Source organism: Silene latifolia, chromosome 9 (assembly GCF_048544455.1).
Source record: "Silene latifolia isolate original U9 population chromosome 9, ASM4854445v1, whole genome shotgun sequence".
Taxonomy (NCBI): Eukaryota; Viridiplantae; Streptophyta; class Magnoliopsida; order Caryophyllales; family Caryophyllaceae; genus Silene; species Silene latifolia.
Genome location: NC_133534.1, coordinates 63,335,550 through 63,356,438, shown reverse-complemented (window position 1 = coordinate 63,356,438; position 20,889 = coordinate 63,335,550). Strand labels below are relative to the sequence as shown.

The window sequence follows — 20,889 nt, the reverse complement described above, 5'->3', positions numbered from 1 at the left end:
TAAATATGATAAGTATAATATAATAATAATATAAATATTATTAATGTAATAAATATAATAATAATAATAATAATAATAATAATAATAATAATATGTCTAATATAATAATATAATAATAATAATAATTAAAATAATAATAATAATAAATATGTTATTAATAATATTAATAATAATGAATATATTAATAAAATAATAAATATAATATAACAATAATAATAATAATAAATAATAATAATACTAATACTACTAATATTGCCATTAATTATAATAATTATATATAAAAATGGTTGCAGGGGATGCACCCCCCTGTTCTGTGGTATAAGGAAGTTTGGGGTGGTTGGTCTGTACCCAAACACTCTATGGTAGGTTGGTTGATTAAACTGGAAGCTCTGAATACTCGTGAAAAATTACACAAGCATAGAATCAGTGATTCTGACCTGTGTATTCTTTGTGAAGAAGAGACTGAATCACATGATCATTTATTTAGTTCATGTCGGTTTAGTAAGCGGTTAAGTGGACTGGAGAATTGGTTGCATCTGCAAGTGCACGTTCTCATGGTAATTATTCCAAGTCCGCAACGAAAGGCGTGTTCTATGGCTTGGTTAGCTTATCTGTTATGAAGTCCGGATCGAGAGGAATACTTGCGTAAATTGAGTTCCAGTGAAGAAGCCTTCTTTAGTTTTGAAGCATTTGATACAGGTTGTTCGTGGAAGGATACAAAGTCTACGTCCGTCTAGGATCAATGTTACTGATGCTCAATGGTTACTTAGTATAGGCATCAATTGTTAAACTGAGTACTATGATTAGGTTGAATGATGGATTGGATAATGTTTGAACTTGTAATATGCCACTTTTATTATTAATGGAAAGACTCACATTTTACCAAAAAAAAATATAATAATATAAATATAAATAAATATATTAAATATAAATATAATAATATAAGCAATAATAATAATAATAAATATAATAGTAATATAATAAATATAAAAAAAATATTAATATAATAATAAAAAATAGTAAATAAATTAATATAATATTAATGATAAAAATAAGAATAATAATATTAATGTTGAAATAAATCAATCAATCGATCTCAATTGAATCAACTTAATCAATAGAATGAATCAATCAATCAACCGAACTTAATGGAGTTTAATCAATCAATCAACTTATAAGAATCGAAATTAAGTCCAAAAGAACAGGGGCCTAAGGCCTGTTCTTTCAACTTATTTTCACTCACTTGATTAAATTTTATTGATTGATTCGATTCATTCGATTTAATTCGGCTCTATTGATTCGATTCGGCTCATTCGATTCAACTCAACTTTCTATTCAATTCAATTCATTCGGCTCGGCTCCATTCGATTCGATTCGGCTCCACTAAATTCAGCCAATTTCAATTTTGCGAATAATAATAATAATAATAATAATAATAATTATTATTATTATTATTATTATTATTATTATTATTATTATTATTATTATTATTATTATTATTTCAGTTCAATTCAATTAAATCACTTATTTGATTCGGCTTCGGCTCCATTCGATCCATTCACTCAATTGATTCGATTCGGCTCCATTGATTCGATTTAATTGATTCGATTCGATTCGGCTCCATTCGATTCACTAAGTTCGATTCACTCTAAAAAGCCAGAAAGAACAGGGCCTAAGAATATGGTCTATTTAGATCTATTAATCATTTGACCCGAAGCATTGCAATATGCATTTAGAATTCTTTCAAATTAATCAGATTCTCAGTGCATCCCCGAGAAAAAAGAATATTGAATCATCTACGAAGAGAATGCAAGAAATAATAAGTGCACTTGTTCCCTAGGTTGCACGGACACTCCTCCTAATCGGTGTTCTCGTGTTGGACACCCGTGTCGGGCACCCGTGTCGGACACGACACTCGTCGGACACACGTCAAAACGTGTCGGACACTTGTAAAGCCGTGTCTAACTTTCATCTTTTATTTCGGCACGTGTCCATGGTATTTTGAGCCGTGTCCATGGTATTTGGACACACCTGACCTCCAAACGGAATCAAGTTGAATTTAAGTTAAATGGCGAGAATTGTTATATGGTTAAATTTGATGGGAAAATAAGTTGAATTGGAGACAAATGATATTATTTAGACTAGTAATGAGATGTCGAAATAGATTGATTATAAGTTGGTTTTGGTTTTGGAAATGAGAATGAGTTATAATTAACGTAAGTTTTACTTTCACTTATTTAAATTTAATATTCAATACTTTTTCAAAAATAAAATCACACATATATAACTATAAAATATATATTTTATTAAATTTAAATGTCGTGTCCTGTGTCCTAAATTTCATGGAATGCCGTGTCACGTGTCCGTGTCGTGTCCGTGTCCGTTTTGGTGCAACCTAGCTTGTTCCCACACGAATGTTATGGATGTCATAGTGACATAGATAATCTTCTAAACATCCTACTAAATTCAACACGATTCATTCATACCCGAACCCAATTCGATCAAACTTTTCAAAATATTAGGATTTATTAAACTTGAAATTTCAATTTTAGCCATATAACATAAATTTCTATAAATATTTGTTGCGAATAAAATTTCGGGTTATATTAGAATTAGTTATAGCGTCTATTTAAAACACAAAAATAAATACATTGGATTGGTTTTGGTTTCTAAATTTTCGATATATATGATATGAATCTGGTTTAAATTTGGATCATTGATCTCATTATTGATTGGATTGACTTTGGACTAGACATATTTAGAAGCAACCAATCCATTCTCATCGCGAGACGACAAGTACAAGTTTAATCATTGATTTTATAATTTCATAATTGGACCTATCATAGTATCTCTCTTGATTTTTGTTTTGTTTTACCTTAGATGAAGCTAGACATAACAAAACTAAATTTTACTTGAAAAACTCGTATTTATATATCCAAGACCAATTTTGCTATTTTGGTAACAAAATTGACGCTCTAAATGATTCCATAATAGCACATGAGAAAATAGAAATATGCCTATCGAAGTCGAATGCAAACATAACTGAAATGACGGACTCTGAATTAACCGGATCCGAATTATTTTGGCACCAATGCACTGCTGATTTTATAAATTTTCGAGGAAGATATAAAATGACCAAATGCTTTACATATAAGGGGCGTTACGCTGTTCAAGGGTCACAACAGTCAGATACACAAAACTAGAGCTACATATTATATATATATATATATATAACATTATTGTTGAACCGAGGACCATGAATTTGCATCAACCCAGTCAAATGCTAGGGGGCTCAGGAAAGAGTCTGGAATGCCGAAAGAAGCAACCAACGACAGAGCATGCGGGCGCAGTTCACTGCAAAGCTTAATCACTTGTTGCCTCACTGTGGCAGCGTTTTCAACAGTCAAGATTCCATATCGAAGGAATGATACATCTTCTTCCAAGATTATCAAAGCATACATTGTTCGCAGTAAGGCCAAGACATCCTGCAAATGAATTTGAATGTTCCATATTAGTAGTCTTGAGGTGGGAAAACAAATGTTTGTAATACACTGAACAAGAAGAAGTTGCAGTAATCCCTTACTTTCAGGGGTCCAGTAGCATGATTAGCTTCAGCCTCTATAAAAGTAAGCAGAATTGCCTTATCAGCAAAAGCTCTGGCCAAATCTTCAGCAACCTGATAACTCTGATAAGGCAAAATAACAAGGCTTTTCATTAAAATATTGATATTGATCAAAGTATAAAATCAGTAATAAGATAGATAGCCGTACTCACCAAAACAAAAGCATACTCCTTACTTCTCCCTTGTTTTAGATGTGCTGAAACGTCTTCTACCAAGCGATGCAGAAGATCTCTCTCCCTCAGGCAGAATATATCAGTCTAAATAAGAAGAGGAGATTGTGTTATTTCAAAATCATACGCGAGTAGTAGTATCAAAGGGAGGCTACTTAATTACTACTCGTATAATGCTACACATCAAGTACCTGAAACTGGGAGCTTCTTATATCGGAACTTGTGGCTTTTGATGGAATTACAGGGCTAGGACTGTTCATGTGCTCCAGCCACAACCCTTTAAAGGGCTTTTTGAGTTTCTGAGATCCCATACTTATCCCATATAGAGCCTTGCTCACCTGCACATACTCGTTTTTTAGGAATATTTCCAAAGCAATTTAGTATTAGTTAGATAAATGAAAGCAACAACAAAATACTACCTGCTGCATGAGTACATTATTGTCCCCCTCAAAAGTTAACTGAACATCAAACTCCCCTTTTAAATGGCCTACACGATTTTCAGTCTTTACACCTTGCCCACCACAGGCTTCGCGACACTCCTAGGCAATACATAATTTAATTTAAGAGCTAATTAGTTTAGGATGAAAATGCTACAGTAGAAGCTAAAATTCTGACTTCATTAAGGCAGCTAGCTGACCTGCAGAGTGCGCATATTATGCCAAGTTAGAGTTGCTTTAAGGGCGCTAGAAACGACATGGATACTTTTATTTGTTTCAGGTGTCCGTTTCACATATATTGATTTCAAATAGTTACCAGCGAAACTCATTGCATACCTGCAATGCAAACAAATTAAAAATGCATCAACTAATTTGGACCGCAGGCCTCTTAGGAGGTACTGATATGATGATTATGACAGATAATGTAGAGAAGCAAACAGCCGTCCCATGTCCCATAAGATGCAATCAGAAAAGCATGTAAACAGAAAACTCAGAGAATAGCTTGCTTGCTTACGTCTTTGCAATGAGAGGCAAGAGCCTGCGCTGATGGCTTGGGTAGTCCAGCAGTAACACTTCAGGTTCTTTGGGCAAGAGAGCAAAAGCTCGTCTTGATAATGCATACCTTGTAGCAGTAGCTAAACCCACCTATAATTTGAACACCACAAACAAATGCACATTTAGTGTCCGACAACATTTTAAGGTTCGTTGAGTGTCAGAATGAGTTGCATTGCACAAGTTACCTTTGTTATGTAAAGAGCACTGACTGCAATGTTGATACGCCCTGACGTCAGTGGCGCAAGGAAAGCAGCGAATCTCTGAAGGAAAAATAGTTTCATTAGGGCAAAGGAAAATTAGGCAAAACTTCACTAAATCTAATAATTGTTGATACCAAAATTTCAAAAATGTTGGGAGAAGAAAACCAGAAAAACGGGTGGTACTTATGACATGGGTTTGAACATGATTTGCTTTTATGACTTCTTTTACAGCAATGAAAAGAGTAATGTTGTTTGATACTTTGATGTGATGACAAAAACAAAACCTGATCTGGGTTTTCTATTGCGCTGAAATATAGGCCATCCGGGGAAACATCAGCAACAGAATTCAATAGATTTTCTCTAGGGATGCGAAGATTATCAAACCTACCATAAATAAGGAAAAAACAAAAGATTATATACACAAAGTTAAATCAACTGAAAGCAAGACTAGTGTAGCAGAATAAAAATCATTAGTTACCATATTCGGCCATTGTCAACACCATTGAGTCCAATCTTATGTCCACAGTCAGCAATGCGTACATTTGGACAGATGTTGCCATTTTCATCCCTGATTTGGGCTATAAATGCATGGACACCTTGATCTTTCTCGTTGATATTGAGTTGTGAGAAAACGATAGTGTGAGTTGCATTCTACAGAAACAGTAGGACAATCAAAGTTAAATAAATAAACATAAATCAGCAGGGAAAACATAAATCAAAGAGACGAAAAAGGTTTTATACATTAGCTGCTCCTCCAATCCAGTACTTCTGAGCTGATTCACATGGCGTGTTTATGATAAATTCTTGGGTATTAGGATCATATGTCGCGGTTGTTTCAATCCCCCTGACCTAATATCAGGAAAAGACAGAATCACAATTAAAGTTTAAAATATCACATCTCTTGTAAGACGGTCATACAGTTGTAGAATGAAATTTGGGTGAGAATATACGAAAAGTTTGCATACAGAAGAATGTACTTACATTACTTCCATGGCCCAGCTCAGTCATCGCAAAACAGCCTTTAATGGCATAGTCTTCGGTAACTTGAAGCCATTTGTCATGGTGACGCTTTGTGCCCAAAAACTGAATTGCACCACCCCTGCATTTCAAATAAACAAAACAAAATCCGTCAACATAATAGGAGAAAACGGATACGAGGCCACAATAGAAGTTTGAAAAATGGATTAGTCACTCAATTGGAATAAAAATGAATAGACGTACCACAAGAAGTAATGAGCACCCATGAGAATAGAAAGGGAGTGATCATAAATGGAAAGAACATCATTCAAAGCCATTCTTTTGAGCTCAAACTCAGGTCCTTTATCATAAAACCATCCTTTGAAAACTCGATGATGAACCAAAAACTGAAGCCGTTTGAAATTCGACATTCTTAGTTGTTCCATTGACTGATCGTAGTCAGGGGATACAAAAACCTTACTCCCTAACTCCCTAGGATTAAACACACTAGTTCGGGTGATCAAATCAAAGAGGAAGTCGCGGTAATCAACATTGTGCATATCAACAAGTGCTCTCATTTGGTTGGTGTCGAAAGTGGAACCCATAACTTGGATATTAGTTGATCAAGTAGGAATATGAATATGAATATGAATATGAATATGAATTAGTTGAGGTTGAGTTATATAGTCGATATGATTGTTGGATGGGATGGAGTAGGTGCGATATGTAGTTGGTGGGAAACTCCACCTAAATCAACTCCTTTTCAATCTAAGATAAGTTGAACAAACAACTCCTTTGGTTACCTACATTACTTACTCAAATCAATCATACTAATTCGTCTACATACACTTCTATATTTGGATGATCTTCACTACACTATTCTTGATATCAAACAATTATAGCATCCAATTAAAAAATACATCGTATTCTAAAAGATATGGATATTAATATGTAATCTATTGATCATCTCACAAGTATGCCATGTACATTTTGGGATTTAGATGGGTTGCCTTCATTCGGTGTACAGGAAGCCCCCAAAGGTAAATTTAATGCTCATGGGTTTCGAACCCAATATCCAATGATCTAAACTAGCTAACCATCAACAATTTGATTGCCTCCTCAAGGACTGATTTTGCAATCTAAAAGATATGGATTAATATGTACGGAGTAATATGTAATCCAATGATCTAAACTAGCTAACCATCAACAATTTGATTGCCTCCTCAAGGACTGATTTTGCAAAGTCCAATCAATCAATCAATCAATATATATATATAAAAGAGGCTTTTTTCAGGCAATTCTAGAGTCTCCAACTATTCTAAAACACCTAAATAATTTTAAATTAAATTAATAAATTAATATTATTAAAACTAAATCTTAAAATTATTTTAAAAGTTAAAAATAAATCTTAAAAGATAGAGAATTTGATAAGATGTCATATTTTAGTGAGATAAAATTCTACATTAACTTAAATTGGCTATCTAAAATAGATAATATAAAAATATTTTAGTTATAGAATTTTACAGCTACTAAAGTCTATCATATATAACAATAGTATTATATACGGAGTATTATATTAGTTAAATAATAGAACAAGAGGAATTTAGTTCAAACTTGAATTGTGTTTAGGCCTATAAAAGAGACAATATGCAACGTCCAATGGAGTTGAATTTCATTTAATTTCATGTTATTTCTTTAATGGCTTTTTTGCCTGGCTGTTTTTTCTTATATGCCAGATTTACTCTTTTTTTTTTTTAATAATATTTACATGTATAATATATATTGCCATTAAATAATTTCTATGTTAATAATGTGTCGTAGATTCTAAAATTGATTATCTACTCTTTTGCAGGAGTAGAGATTCAAGTAGGGGTAGATTGAAGATTTGTCAAATCCTCACCCGTCTCTGTATGTTGTGCCAAAATTAAACCATCTTGCATGCGTTCATCATTGGACATTCATTTGAATTTATGATTTCTAATTACTTTACTTTCATGTTATATCTGTAGAAAATTAATCATTGAAGAGCACAAGGATTTATATAGTTGTCAATTTTAAGAAAATACGAGAGGTATTCGTTTTCTATTATTTGTGTTGTTAGTTTGTATGTTCCCTATTATTATTTCTTATCTATTTCCCGGTTGAACTAACAAGCTTTTTTTGTATTCAGATGTAATGAACTTGATGTAAGCCATGACTGGTAACAAGTATTCAAAGTTTGGTTATTATACATAAATTGGGTCTTAAACCTCTCATCAAACATTTATTATTGTGTGAGGCGGTCTCATATTATAAGACGGGGGAACAAACTTTTTATATTAAAGATCATACAATACTCCGTATAAGAAAACAAGAAGGGCAGGGTCAGGAGTCGCAACATCATTATCATCATCGTAATCATAATAATAATACAACAATGAAAATGATCTCCGCAGATTGACTTTATTTGCCCTTAATTATAGTATACATTGAAAAAAAAGGGTCAAATTCACGTTTTGTATGCCCACATCGATCGTCTTTTCTTCCCTTGTTATTTTCAGCCCTATGACACAATTATTAGTACTCCGTATTATACAGCAACGACAATAACAATTATTATAGTAGAAATTACGTAGTACTAATTATACAGGCGATTTTGATAGCATAAAGGTCAGGCTGTAGTCTTTGCAGTGATATCTCATAAAAGGAACACAAGGGTTTTGGTGATGGAGTTGCTGTATCTTTGATATAGATTATAGGAGTATAGGACACAAAATCCGAGGGCCGATGAGCCTGCATTACTATGATGGGAGCCAATTTAAAGTTGCTACGTAAGAGAAAAAGCGGGAGGGTACCTTTCATGTTTTCCGTTCGTTGAAGCTCGATGGATTACTTAGTTTCATGTTTTAAGATCCATCGTTAATCCACTATAACGTTGTGGATCGGAACCCAATTATATAAGGGGTACTGTGTTGCATGTTAATTATTAGATGTAAATTAATATTTTTAAACTAAATTTATAAGGTTTTAATTTTTCCAAAATAAAGTTATAGGAGCTGAACTTATACAGTAAGCTCTAAACTAAATTTATAGAAAATAGGTATGAATTAAATTTCTGAACTGAACCTATGTAAAGTGGATATGCATCGACTGAATTTTCTGAACTGAACTTATATATTGTATTTGAATTGAACATATAAGATCTGAATTTCATGAAATGAATTTAAAGAATCTAAATTTTTCTAAACTGAATTGTTGTAAGAAGGAAACGTATTGTCATATCGTAATTGGACTCGCCAAAGTCAAGCCAAACGGTTCAATGTATACTTGAGAGTGTGACATGAGGCATCCAAGTAATCTAACTATCCAATTGTCCAGCTTGATATGAAGCATCAATTTCTTTAGGCGATTTTACGTTGTACGGAGCATAAGCTTTAAATTAATGGAATTTCATACGTATCTACTCCATAGTTAGTCATTTAAAATGACATGCTTACGACTTTATCGGGTCAACTTTATTATTCACCATCCGAGGCTGTATGCATTGTAATCTTTAGATATGCACAAGATTGAACATCGTCAAACAGGAATTTTGCACGGGATACGCATACGCACCAAAGATATTGTTGTACATAAGTAACATTTTTCTGTAACTTTACCGGTTAAATTATCTTATATACATGTATGCGGGTTAACGAGTTGATGATATAACGGTTTATAGATTGGAGGAACTCTACATATTACTATCAAAAACAGGCCGAATATAACTTGCTCTGTTATATATAGTAGATGGAGCCTATATATATAAGGTGTATATATATAATAAAATAATGTTATAGTGTTTGGGTTGGTTTCAATTATACATTATTTATATTTATTTTGAGTTTTTTACCCACTAAAACTCATACGAAGTATTTGCATTTTTTTTTAAACCTAGAGGTAAAATCATTAATATTAACCAACAAGACAATCAGCTATCTCGGGCGACAACTATTATCGGTAAAATATTATATGGATGTTAATTATTAATATTTATAATTGTGAACACCGCTTAAAATGGTAAAAAAGTTCCACAACAATTAAAGGAGAATCAAATTTGAAACCCGTGCAACGCACGGGCACACAATCTAGTAACTCTTAATTTTGCCAATATACTATTGATAGATTATAGATGAACCTTTTTAACCAAAATCTTTAAGGTTATAGTTGAGGCACAACTAGTACGGACTATATTTATATCATATTACATACTCCCTCCTATTCACTCATTTCTTCCCCCTTTTATTTTGCACAAGAATTAAGAAAATAATTTTAGACTACACAAAACACTCTATTCCACTCTACCCCACATCCCACATGTAATTAAATTTGGACCACACAAAAGTTACCAAAAAAAAAAAAAGAATGAGGGAGGAAATGAGTGAATAGGAGGGAGTATTTCTAATTTGGATGCATAAAATGTAAAAAGTGAGGAGATAGTAAAACAGAGAGACACTTCTTCCAAACAACATACGGAGTATTCCTTAAGAAATAAGTTAAATTAGGAAGTAGCAACTTACCACAAGAAGTAATGAGCGCCCATGACAACGGCAAGCGAATGATCATAAACCGAAACAACATCATTCAAAGCCATCCTTTTAAGCTCAATTTCAGCGCCTTTCTCAGTTATCCACCCTTTGAAAACACCATGCTCAACCAAGTATTCAAGCCGCTTCATTGTCGTCATTCTTTGTTGTTTCATTGGTTCATCATAGTCAGGGGATACAAACACCTTACTCCCTAACTTCCTAGGATTAAACACACTACTTTGTGTCATCAATTCAAACATTCCATCACGGTCTTCCACATTGTGCATATCAACAACTGCTCTCATTTCTTTGGTGTCAAAAGTTATGGCCTCAAACAGGTCGGGATTGGAGTAAGATGAACATGGTGAAGAACCCATATTTCAAATACAATCAATGTGCCAGTATTTTTTGCGTTAAGAATTAAGGAACAAGTGATAAATACTCCCCAAGTATTAGTTTTATTTATATACTATCTACGTCACAGTCATTTTTTTTTTTTCGATGATGAGGGGTTGAATCTCCCGGGCCCATGCATTCCCGCACTACCATATGGACCATGTAAGCCACCCTCTTCGGCACTGTAGTGGCCAAGTCACAGTCATTTATTTACTTATTCTATTTTGGATATTTATGATTTATGAATGCCTTTGATGACCAATTTAATCCCCGTACTCAATTTGTTCCAGTTATAATTTAATAATTGAACTTATCCTCTTTTTTTGGTTTTTGTGTTAAAAGTAAAAGTAAACAAATGATCGGGGAGTATATGTGTGACTTTGAAGGTGGTAGGTAAAACATGTAGTTGGTGGAGTACTCCACAAAAAGTAACCTACTTTTAAAATTTTTGGAGCGAAGATAAGTCAAATAAACATTTATTTTGGTCCCATATAGTATTTGAGTGGAGACGTGGAGTGAATATTTCTTTGGTGCTATACAATACTTAAGTGGAGTGAAGCTTTTGATCCACTACTACATATAGTGTAGATAATAAGTACACGTATTATGCATGGCACAAAAAGGCATTAACTTACCTAACTAAACAACATTGTTTTGTCACCATGACGAGTTCTTTCATAGTGAATGTTGTTGGTTTTAATGCTCAACTTTTGATAATGTTGTTAAAGCCGTGTGTTTTGTGAATTTGTGGTATTTTGTGTAGGCTAGAAATATGATTATGACGGAACAGTATGGAGTTTAACGTATTTTCTTATTATTATGTTATCGTGATTGTACTTTTATAGGGTTAATTATAAAGTAAATAGAGACGAAAGTAAAAGTAAAGAACAATAAAAAAAGACATACCTCAACAATTTATACTTGAAAACCCCTTAAATGGGAAAATATCACGGGCACCAAGTGAGGGGAAGATTTTACTATGTATTTCACCTAATTATTGTATAGTTTGTATAAATACCTTACAATGTAATCTTTGCAATTCAATTCAATTAATATAACATTTCATATAATTCACATTGTATGAGTAAGAAAGGTTCTGATCTCCTTACCAAATCTCGTTTCTCGACTCCCTTATCAACCATGTCGGGCAACACCACACGCAACCAAGCCGAGCCCTCCAAACTGCTCGTGCTTGTTAACATTCACTCCGTCGTCAAATTTGATGGCTCGAATTACCAACAATGGCAGCTTCAGTTTGAATCGTTATTGCAGGGATACAGGCTCTTTTCCTTCATCAACGGAAGTGTTTCAATCCCGTCACAATTTCTCAATGAAAAAGACAAAAAAACCGTTCCAAATCTGGCGTACAATACTTGGTTTCAGCAGGATAAACTTCTCTTTGGTGTCGTGGCAAGCACCCTCAGATCATCCATCAGCCCCATCGTCAACCGTCTCGCCACAACGAAGAAGGCATGGGACACCCTTGCCTCGTCCTATGCTCGTCCTTCCCGTGGCCACATCAAACAACTCCGTCACAAACTTAAGCATATCACCAAAGGCCCCCTATCCATCACCGATTACATGAACAAAATTAAAGCCACCGTTGATGTGCTTGCTCTTCGCGGTACAATTATCTCCCATGAGGATGTTACGAACCAAGTCATCGACGGATTAGACCAAGCATTTGTTGAGAAATAATTTTCTCGACCCATTCTCCACCATGAAAAATTAAAACATGATCTTGCGTGTGACGGTATTCAACATCTTACTTCTCCACCGCATACTCCCGAGCACAACGGTTTTGCAGAATGACGACATCGCCACATAGTTGATACCGGCCTTGCGCTCCTTTCTCATGCTTCTATGCCGCTTCACTATTGGCCTCACGCCTTTCAGACAGCGGTTTACCTCATAAATCGTATGCCCACACCCACTCTCAACCATAAATCTCCTTATTTGTGTCTCTTTAATATCTCAGCTAAATATGTAAACTTCCATAATTTTGGTTGTTTATGCTTTCCATGGCTTCGACCATATACTCGGCATAAATTGGATCCCCGGTCCCTTGCCTGTGTCTTTCTCAGATACTCACCCACCCAACACACTTACCTATGTCTCGACCGCGCTACAAATTGTATATACATTTCCCGTCATGTCCGCTTCGTAGAAGCCAACTACCCTTTCTCCTCCCATCCGCTGCCCTCATCGAACTCACCTTTCCCAATCTCTGACACTTGGTGTCAAGTCTCTCTGCCTCTCACCGACAACTCCCCTGCCCAGCTTTCCCCTGGCCCAGCTTCACACACACCCTCACCCACTGACACACTCACGGACTCCCTTGTTAAGTCCTCTTCCCATGCCACTACAACTCCAGCTAAGTCTCCCTTCCCGGCTGCCTCCTCTCATTCCCCTTCTCCCCACCAGTCGTCCCCTCCTACCCCTCCACTACGTCCTCCCCCTCACTTCCATGCCACTCGCGCTTCTCACCACATATTCAAACCCATTGATAAACTCAACCTTAATGCCCAACTCCAGCCATCCGAACCTAAGACAACCAAGCAAGCCCTTCTTCACCCCTCACTCGCATGCCACTCGCGCCTCTCACAACATATTCAAACCCATTGATAAACTCAACCTTAATGCCCAACTCCAGCCATCAGAACCTAAGACAACCAAGTAATCATTTTTTAACCCAACTTGGTGATCTGTCATGGAAGCTCAATTTTCCGTGCTTCAGACCAATGAAACATGGGAACTCGTGCCACCCTCACCCGACCAAACATTATTGTGGGCTTTAAATTGGTTTTTCACACCAAATATGACCCCGATGGCTCATTCACAAACATAAAGCCAGACTTGTCGCTAAAGGCTTCCACCAACGACTTGGCCTCGACTATAATGAGACTTTCAGACCCGTTATCAAACCCACCACGGTCCCATTGTTGCTTAGCCTTGCCGTTACCAAGAACTGGCCGCTTCGCCAATTTGACATCATTGATGCCTTCCTTCAAGGCACCCTTACCGAAACGGTCTACATGGCTCAATCTCCGGGCTTTGCTGATCCTATTAATACGTCCTATGTGTGTCGTCTTCACAAAGCTATTTACCGTTTGAAACAGGCCCCTCGGGCTTGGTACAATAAGCTTCGTTAATTCCTTTTAATTGCTAGATTTACGAACTCTGTATCTGATACTTCGCTATTCATTCTTCATGGGACTAACACATTGTTTGTCCTTGTTTATGTTAACGATATTATTGTTACAGAGTCCAGTTATGCGGAGGTCAGCTCCTTTATTGCCACTCTTGCTCGACACTTTTCTCTAAAGGATCTCGGCCACTTATCATATTTTCTTGGTGTTGAGGTTCATCCGTGTTCGCAAGGCCTTTTCCTCAATCAACATAAATACATTCCCAATCTTTTATCTCGAGCAAATATGACCGATGCCAACTCGGCTACTACTTCCATGGATTCCATGTCAAAACCGAGTCTTCGCGACGGTGCTTCGCATGACAATCCAACTGAGTAATTTGCTCTCGTGGGTGGTCTTCATTAGCTTTCGTTAATTAGACCTGAGATTGCTTTTGCTGTGAGTAAACTCTCCCAATATATGCATCAACCATCTGTTTGCCACTGGAATGCTCTCAAGCGCCTGCTTCGATACCTTAAAGGCACAATCTCCCACCACATCATGACATTCCGTGATTCCCCACCGAGTCTTCATGCCAATTTCGACTCATACTGGGCTGGTAACCAAGATGAATTTACTTCAACCAGTGCATACATAGTGTATCTTGGTCGCACTCCCATATCCTAAAGCTCGAAGAAGCAAGGCACTGTAGCCCGTTTCTCCACCGAAGCTGAGTACCGTTCTATTGCCAATGCCTCGGCCGAGCTCACCTGGCCTAATCCCTTGCTCACGGAACTTCGTGTTGTACTCCCTTCTGCTCCTGCCATCTATTGTGACAATATTGGTGCTACAAACCTTAGTGATAATCCCGTCTTTCACTCTCGGATGAAGAATGTTGCCTTGGATTATCACTTTATATAGGAAAAGGTCCAATCCGATTTTCCGCGTGTTGTTTCGATTGTCAATAATGATCAGCTCACCGACGCACTCACTAAGCCTCTTCCCAGGCCACGGTTCGCTATATTAATGTCCAAGCTCGGACTCTCGTCTCGACCGTCTGTCTTGCGGGGGAATGTTGGAGAATAATTAGGATTCACCTAATTATTCTAGTTTATCCTTTGCATATCTTGCTCCTATTTTAGCCCCATATATTGTGCTTATTCTTAGGATTGTATTTCTAGATTTTAGGTAACAAATCACTCATGATCCTAACCTTTATTGTATAGTTTGTATAAATACCTTACACTCTAATCTTTGCAATTCAATTCAATTAATATAACATTTCATATAATTCACATTTCGTAGTAGTTCTTTATGCTCGTAGTCAAATATTGACCTTACATATGACTCTTACATCCTCTCCTAGCGTGCTTGGTGCCAAGCCTGGGGTGCTATGCTGATCTAACCTGAACGATACTGCTGTGTCGAGTTCTACTCTGAAGGTAGTTGGAAATATGAGACTCAACCAAGGGACACGCAAGATTGTATTTGGTTATTGTGGAAAACCCAATTTCCTACTTTGTAAGGTATAGATTTGCAGAATAGAGTTATAGCATATTAGCATGGCTGAAGAAAGCGATAGACAAGCTACCAATAACTATGTATGAGTTATGAGGAGTGAGGACGGCCGCCTAGGCCATGCTTTGTGCGAAATGTGCATATTTATTGATAACATCATAAATCTTCCAAGTTGAAACAAGTTTAAATAGGATAACTAGCTAGCATCGCTATGCCACATAGGCCGGTTTTTCTTGTTGTATCACGTCTCATTCGCGCATAGCCACCTTCTCCCCATCTGTCACCCCATGAATTCTTCACCACCCAGTACTTGTCGCCCCGTTCTTCTCCATACCCAACTATAGTTACACCGTGGTTTAAATTTGTGCCACACCTGCCATTAAATATGCCCTCTTTATATAGCTGAAATTCAAAGCTACCAGCATCCATAGCAACTGATACTGGCTGAAGGGCAACTATGGCTTGTAACGTTTGTTCGTCATCTTTAGGAACTGTCTTGTAGCCTGTTATTTTTACTGTTTGACGCTTGACTGCGTTGTCACATCTACCATCTCTTCCTTTGTAAGGGTAGTCTTTTTCTGTGGCTAGTCCGGTGTTTCTTGTAATGTATTTATAAGCTGGTTCCATGAAGCCCCCACTACAGCCGTTATTTGAATCACGATCACAGTCCACAAGTTCTTGCACCGACATTGGAACTAAATTCCCTGTTTTGATTTTATGGAAACCTTCAACTGCTGCAACTGCTGCAAAAGCCCAACAGCTTCCTGCAACACCCCAAGTTTCAGTTAATACCTGATTTAACATCAAACTTGTTTTTATTGGTAACAATCAGAATGATTAATGGCTCAAATTAAAGATGAGAGAAACTACCACATAAGCCTTGATCTAGAACTGGAGCCACTGCACCCATCTCCCTCCAATCAACGGCATCTGGTAAATCATGGTAGGTTGTATTGATCTGCTCCTGGTTGTCACTTGGCATGCCAATCAATCGACCCAAGAATTTGGATTTGAACTCCTCATTTGTCATATCAGCGAACCTGTTGTCAGTTAACTTGTACGATAAATTTCTTGAATTTACGTAGTCAATTAACTGAACATTAGATTGATATATTCCAAAACGTTCCTCCCATTCTTTTACTCCATTGTATTTCTTTTTGTTCGCCTCTATCCACTTTTGGTACCTCTTCTCCATAACTGCAGGATCGTAAGATGTCGGAGGATTAAACATGTCTGCATTTACACTTAACGATACCCACAAAATACATGCGAGAAGAAATAAGCAACTATGCATGGTTGTGAACACTATGGTCACTGGCTTGTGAATGTGATTTATTTTGGAAGCTTTTTCTGTGCTTTTGTGAAGTAATATAGTAACAGTCACAACTGTTTCTTCATGTTTTCTGCATTTACTAATTTCAATAAGGCAAGTATCCCCAACCATGAATTTTGTGTGTATTATATTTAGCTTACCCTATACGTCTTTCATAGATAAGCTGCTTCCTATTTTCACAAACTTTTGCTACCGATGCAAATCGATCAGTAGATTTTGTTTCCAAGTAGATTGTGTACTTAAGATACCCAAGTTGAAACTAGACAGGCTCTCCCATGAGTCCATGACTCGACGTTACTCTCCTTATGTTAATGAACGACTACAACCAAAACATTTCGCAACAGGACAAAAGCACCGCGTATCATGCAATTGAGGGAATAGCCGCGTAGGTAAGTCAAAACATTACAAGTCATTTTTGGCCGATTAGCGGCCGCTATCTAAATTGAAAGATAGATGGTGACTAAAACGGAACACATCCCTGAAACCAAAACATCACCTTTAAGAACCACCCCATGACACCTTATCCGGAAGAATTCACAATGCCCTTAGCTACGGAGCTGAGTGGCAGACTCTACTTGGTAAAATTTTGGCTTAGATACACTCGACACACAACTTACACACACAGCCAAGAAATGAAGTAAGTCACCTGGATAGCAACACAAAGTTGGGGAATAGGAGGCATGTCATGGGGTCAGGAAGAGAACATTCAAAGTTACACTCACCAGTACGAGTTCAGCTAAAAGCGGTCTATCAAGTAGCCAATAACTAAAAGGCTTTAACATAATCCTAATTACTAATAGATCCTAATTGTCATTTTACAAAGCAAACCACCAAATTAAACTCCACATTTTGACATCACCCAACAAATCCATGATTGTTTACTCTTGTGCTGCACTGGGAACCTCTTCTGGCAACGGCATCACAGAATTGTCAGAAATCTTAGGCTCATCAACATCATCTTTCGGTATTTCTTGTGCTTCAGCCTGACCCTCTTCTAACATCGGGACATTTTCTGAAAGTTTAGGCTCAACAAGATCTTCTTTTGGTATGTCTTGTGCTTCACTCTGATCCTCTTCTGACATTGAGACGTTCTCTGACATCTTATGCTTCATCAAATCATCTTTCTCTAGTTCTTGTGCTTCACTCTGAACCTCTTCAGACATGGCAACATTTTTTGACATTTTACGCTTCGAAGAATGATGTCTCAATACTTCCACTCCCTTTGCAGCATCTTTAAGCCTTTCATCAAAGAACATAACCTTGTCGTTAAAACCTTGAAATAGTGACTTGAAATCAACCTCAAGATCAATGGCTTTATGCTTGTAAAAAATGAGAATCCTCATATCCTCTTCTTCTTTCTTGATCCGTTCTTTCTCCAGTTCCATAGTGCTCTTCATAACACCTCCACTACCGACATCTTTATAAATGGGTTCATCGGGTATTTGACACCGTTTCCTATACTCAGAAAATGCCTTTTGGCTGTCTTTCAAAGCCCTTCTATACCCATCAATTACATTGTTCATCAGGTGAAGTTCTCTATCACGGCGACCGACTTCAGTATGAAATTTCCTCTGAAGCTCATCATACTTACATCTCCATTGGATTACTTCATTTTCTTTTTCATGGCCGTACATCTGCGCCATGTTTACTTGTTGATATGCTTCTTCTCTTTCGGTTTCCTGGGCCATCTTAAGTTTCTGGCTCCACTGCAAAAGTTTATCCATACATGCTGCAGAATCAGGGGGTTTATGATCCCAATGTCCATCAAATCTCATTCCCTTGTGATTCTCATCTAAGGCGTGGTGAGAAATATCATTCTCATGATCAATTTCTCTCTTTACAACATGATCAAACAGAGAGGCACCATCCAACATCACGTCATTTTCAGCTTTGGATGGCAAGAATCCCAGGGATGATTGCCCACCAAGTTCTACCGAAGTATTATATGGCAGATGCCCAGTTTCAATAGCCTGCATAAGGTTTCTCGAACTCATTTCATTCATGGCAGGAGTAGTTTGTTCCATGAAATTAAAACCTTGTTCGTCATCTTCACCTACCTCATCTTCTACATCTTCACAACCATCATCATCCTCGTTCGACATCTTAAGACCAGACATATTACTGCAACGCTGCATAACGTGCTGGCCTTCATCATTTACACCATTGAGCCAGTTCCTCTCTGACCCAAAATGAACTGTGTCATCTACAGTCATCCCACCAGAACTATTTACATTTTCAGCACACTCAACATTGTCAATGTTTCCCATCTCCCCCTCTTCACAAAGACGCTCCATACTTGCATCAGTACTCTCATTCTTCTCTTCATCTATACCAACAACAATCTCCTTCAACTTACCAGCCTCGCCTTCTACTTCAACTAAATTAGCATCATCAGCTCTTTCTACCCCATCATCCTCATCATCGCCATCTTTCTGCACGATCTCATCATCAGGTTTTTTATCTGGACCAAGTTGAATACATTGATCCTGCAATTTTTCTTCTCCTAAAGACAACTCTGGAGCATTTAACATCTCTGTATCCCCACCCTCTACATCGTCTTCCACCATCACCTCCTCCACAACCTTGTTATTATCCAAATCCAAATCCAAATCCAAATCCAAATCCAAATCGTCAGCAAATAAATTTGGTCTTTGGTCCTTGATTAACTGCTGCAAATGGGAGGCATAATAACAGTCCCCCAATTTGGTTCCCTGAGCCAACTCCTTTTCCACCATGAACCAAATCAATCCAGCCCAATCCACTTTCTGAGGTTCACCCTCCCTAATCGGTTTCATCCAGTTGACAATCTCATTCGGCATTACACATACATCACCCTCCTGTAAAAGCATCCAACTGGACACAAATTCGTCAAGAAAGGAAATAAACTCGGCCGAAAAATGGTTACCCTCACAGTCGAAAGCCAGTTTCTTAACAGGCAACTTCAACGCCCTCGCCAAGTCAGCCCTACTAACCTTGATCCTAAATTCATTAACATAAGGAGCACGGCTTTTGGGGGTAAAATTGGCAATCAGCTGCACTAGAAGATCAACCCTAAGATCGGTATCGAATCGAAGCTGAGAAAAATCCCACAAACCCAATTTCCTTAAGTTATCTTGGTGCTTAGAAAAGTCGAAAATTTTATAAGGAACAAAAGAGATAGGGTTAAAATCCTTAGACAAAGCTTGGATTCTTCTCTGCTTGGCAATATGGTTACTGTTATTAAAGGCCTTTTTACGCTTCTTATTGCGGCGAACATTAGAAGTAAGATTCTTAGTATTTTTAGAAGTTGAAGATTGAGGGAGAGGAGAGTGAGGCATGTTTATACCTTCTTCGTCTTCAATTTCTTCTTCTTCTTCTTGATCTGCTTGCTGCTTTATTTCCTCACAATCTTGTTGTTTTTGTTGTTGTTGTTGTTGTTGTTGTTCATCAACATCAACCAAAAGATTGGGTTTTTGTTCAATTTCCTGATCTGGGTTTTTTAGGGTTTCGTTGTCGTTGTCGTCTTCTTCAGCAGCAACAGAATTAGGGTTAGGGTTAGGGAGATCGGAGAATTGGGGAAGTTGTTCAGACGGTAGTGGTGGTGAATCAGACATTAGTAATTGGGGGATTTGAATTTTAAAACCAAGGAGAAGAGGATTAGTTGTGTTGCTGTTACTTTCACAGAGTGTAGGCAAGATTCAGTAAAGGGTAGAGGAGGTCAAGAGTTTCTTTTCTTTTAATTAAAGTTGGAGAAATACCCATCAATGCTTACCCAACAACCTCTAGTTACACTACTAGTTTACCTTATTAGTATCTATAAATATTATTAAAAGGCTACCCTAAAATGTCCAATTAAGTCCACGTAGACAATGCCACGTAGGATAAAAAAAGCCACGCAGACATTTGAAGCCCACCTCAGCCCCATAACCCAAATGCCACATACACATTCATACCCAATTATCCCGTCTCTTATCATCACTGTTCCTACCGACAACGACAATCCCCGTTTTTCCGCTCATTTTGTTAACCGACATTAATTTATTATTA

The 20,889-nt window shown here is 37.0% G+C and overlaps 3 protein-coding genes across 4 annotated transcripts; all 3 read right to left on the bottom strand.

The window, feature by feature from the left end:
• Positions 1-3,080: 3,080 nt before the first annotated feature.
• Positions 3,081-11,233, bottom strand: LOC141599856 (acyl-coenzyme A oxidase 3, peroxisomal-like). Of its 2 annotated transcripts, none has more exons than XM_074419986.1 (13): positions 10,480-11,233; positions 5,966-6,083; positions 5,726-5,833; positions 5,463-5,635; positions 5,269-5,368; positions 4,970-5,044; positions 4,744-4,874; positions 4,430-4,565; positions 4,212-4,331; positions 3,984-4,130; positions 3,775-3,879; positions 3,584-3,685; positions 3,081-3,485 (listed from the first exon to the last, which is right to left on the bottom strand). In XM_074419986.1, the coding sequence occupies exons 1-13, from the start codon at positions 10,863-10,865 to the stop codon at positions 3,237-3,239; spliced, it is 1,950 nt and encodes a 649-aa protein (XP_074276087.1). In that variant the 5' UTR covers positions 10,866-11,233; the 3' UTR covers positions 3,081-3,236. The 2 variants fall into 2 exon arrangements, with proteins under 2 accessions (XP_074276087.1, XP_074276088.1); XM_074419987.1 differs by lacking the exon at positions 10,480-11,233 and adding an exon at positions 6,206-7,080.
• Positions 11,234-15,654: 4,421 nt separating this feature from the next.
• LOC141599855 (cysteine proteinase COT44-like) lies at positions 15,655-16,989 on the bottom strand. Its single transcript, XM_074419985.1, has 2 exons — positions 16,401-16,989; positions 15,655-16,294 (listed from the first exon to the last, which is right to left on the bottom strand). The coding sequence occupies exons 1-2, from the start codon at positions 16,972-16,974 to the stop codon at positions 15,714-15,716; spliced, it is 1,155 nt and encodes a 384-aa protein (XP_074276086.1). The 5' UTR covers positions 16,975-16,989; the 3' UTR covers positions 15,655-15,713.
• Positions 16,990-17,496: 507 nt separating this feature from the next.
• LOC141599854 (uncharacterized) lies at positions 17,497-20,628 on the bottom strand. Its single transcript, XM_074419984.1, has one exon. It carries the CDS (start codon positions 20,454-20,456, stop codon positions 17,742-17,744), a length of 2,715 nt encoding a protein of 904 aa, XP_074276085.1. The 5' UTR covers positions 20,457-20,628; the 3' UTR covers positions 17,497-17,741.
• Positions 20,629-20,889: the final 261 nt, after the last annotated feature.

Bases quoted from the DNA above. Each gene is read 5' to 3' on its own strand.
- LOC141599856 (XM_074419986.1), bottom strand. From the start codon at position 10,865: ATGGGTTCTTCACCATGTTCATCTTACTCCAATCCCGACCTGTTTGAG. The intron at 4,566-4,743 runs GTAAGCAAGCAA...TTTGCATTGCAG, and splicing joins TTGCCTCTCATTGCAAAGAC to GTATGCAATGAGTTTCGCTG. The intron at 3,686-3,774 runs GTGAGTACGGCT...TTGCCTTATCAG, and splicing joins AGGAGTATGCTTTTGTTTTG to AGTTATCAGGTTGCTGAAGA.
- LOC141599855 (XM_074419985.1), bottom strand. From the start codon at position 16,974: ATGGTTGGGGATACTTGCCTTATTGAAATTAGTAAATGCAGAAAACAT. The intron at 16,295-16,400 runs GTAGTTTCTCTC...GGGGTGTTGCAG, and splicing joins TCTAGATCAAGGCTTATGTG to GAAGCTGTTGGGCTTTTGCA.
- LOC141599854 (XM_074419984.1), bottom strand. From the start codon at position 20,456: ATGTCTGATTCACCACCACTACCGTCTGAACAACTTCCCCAATTCTCC.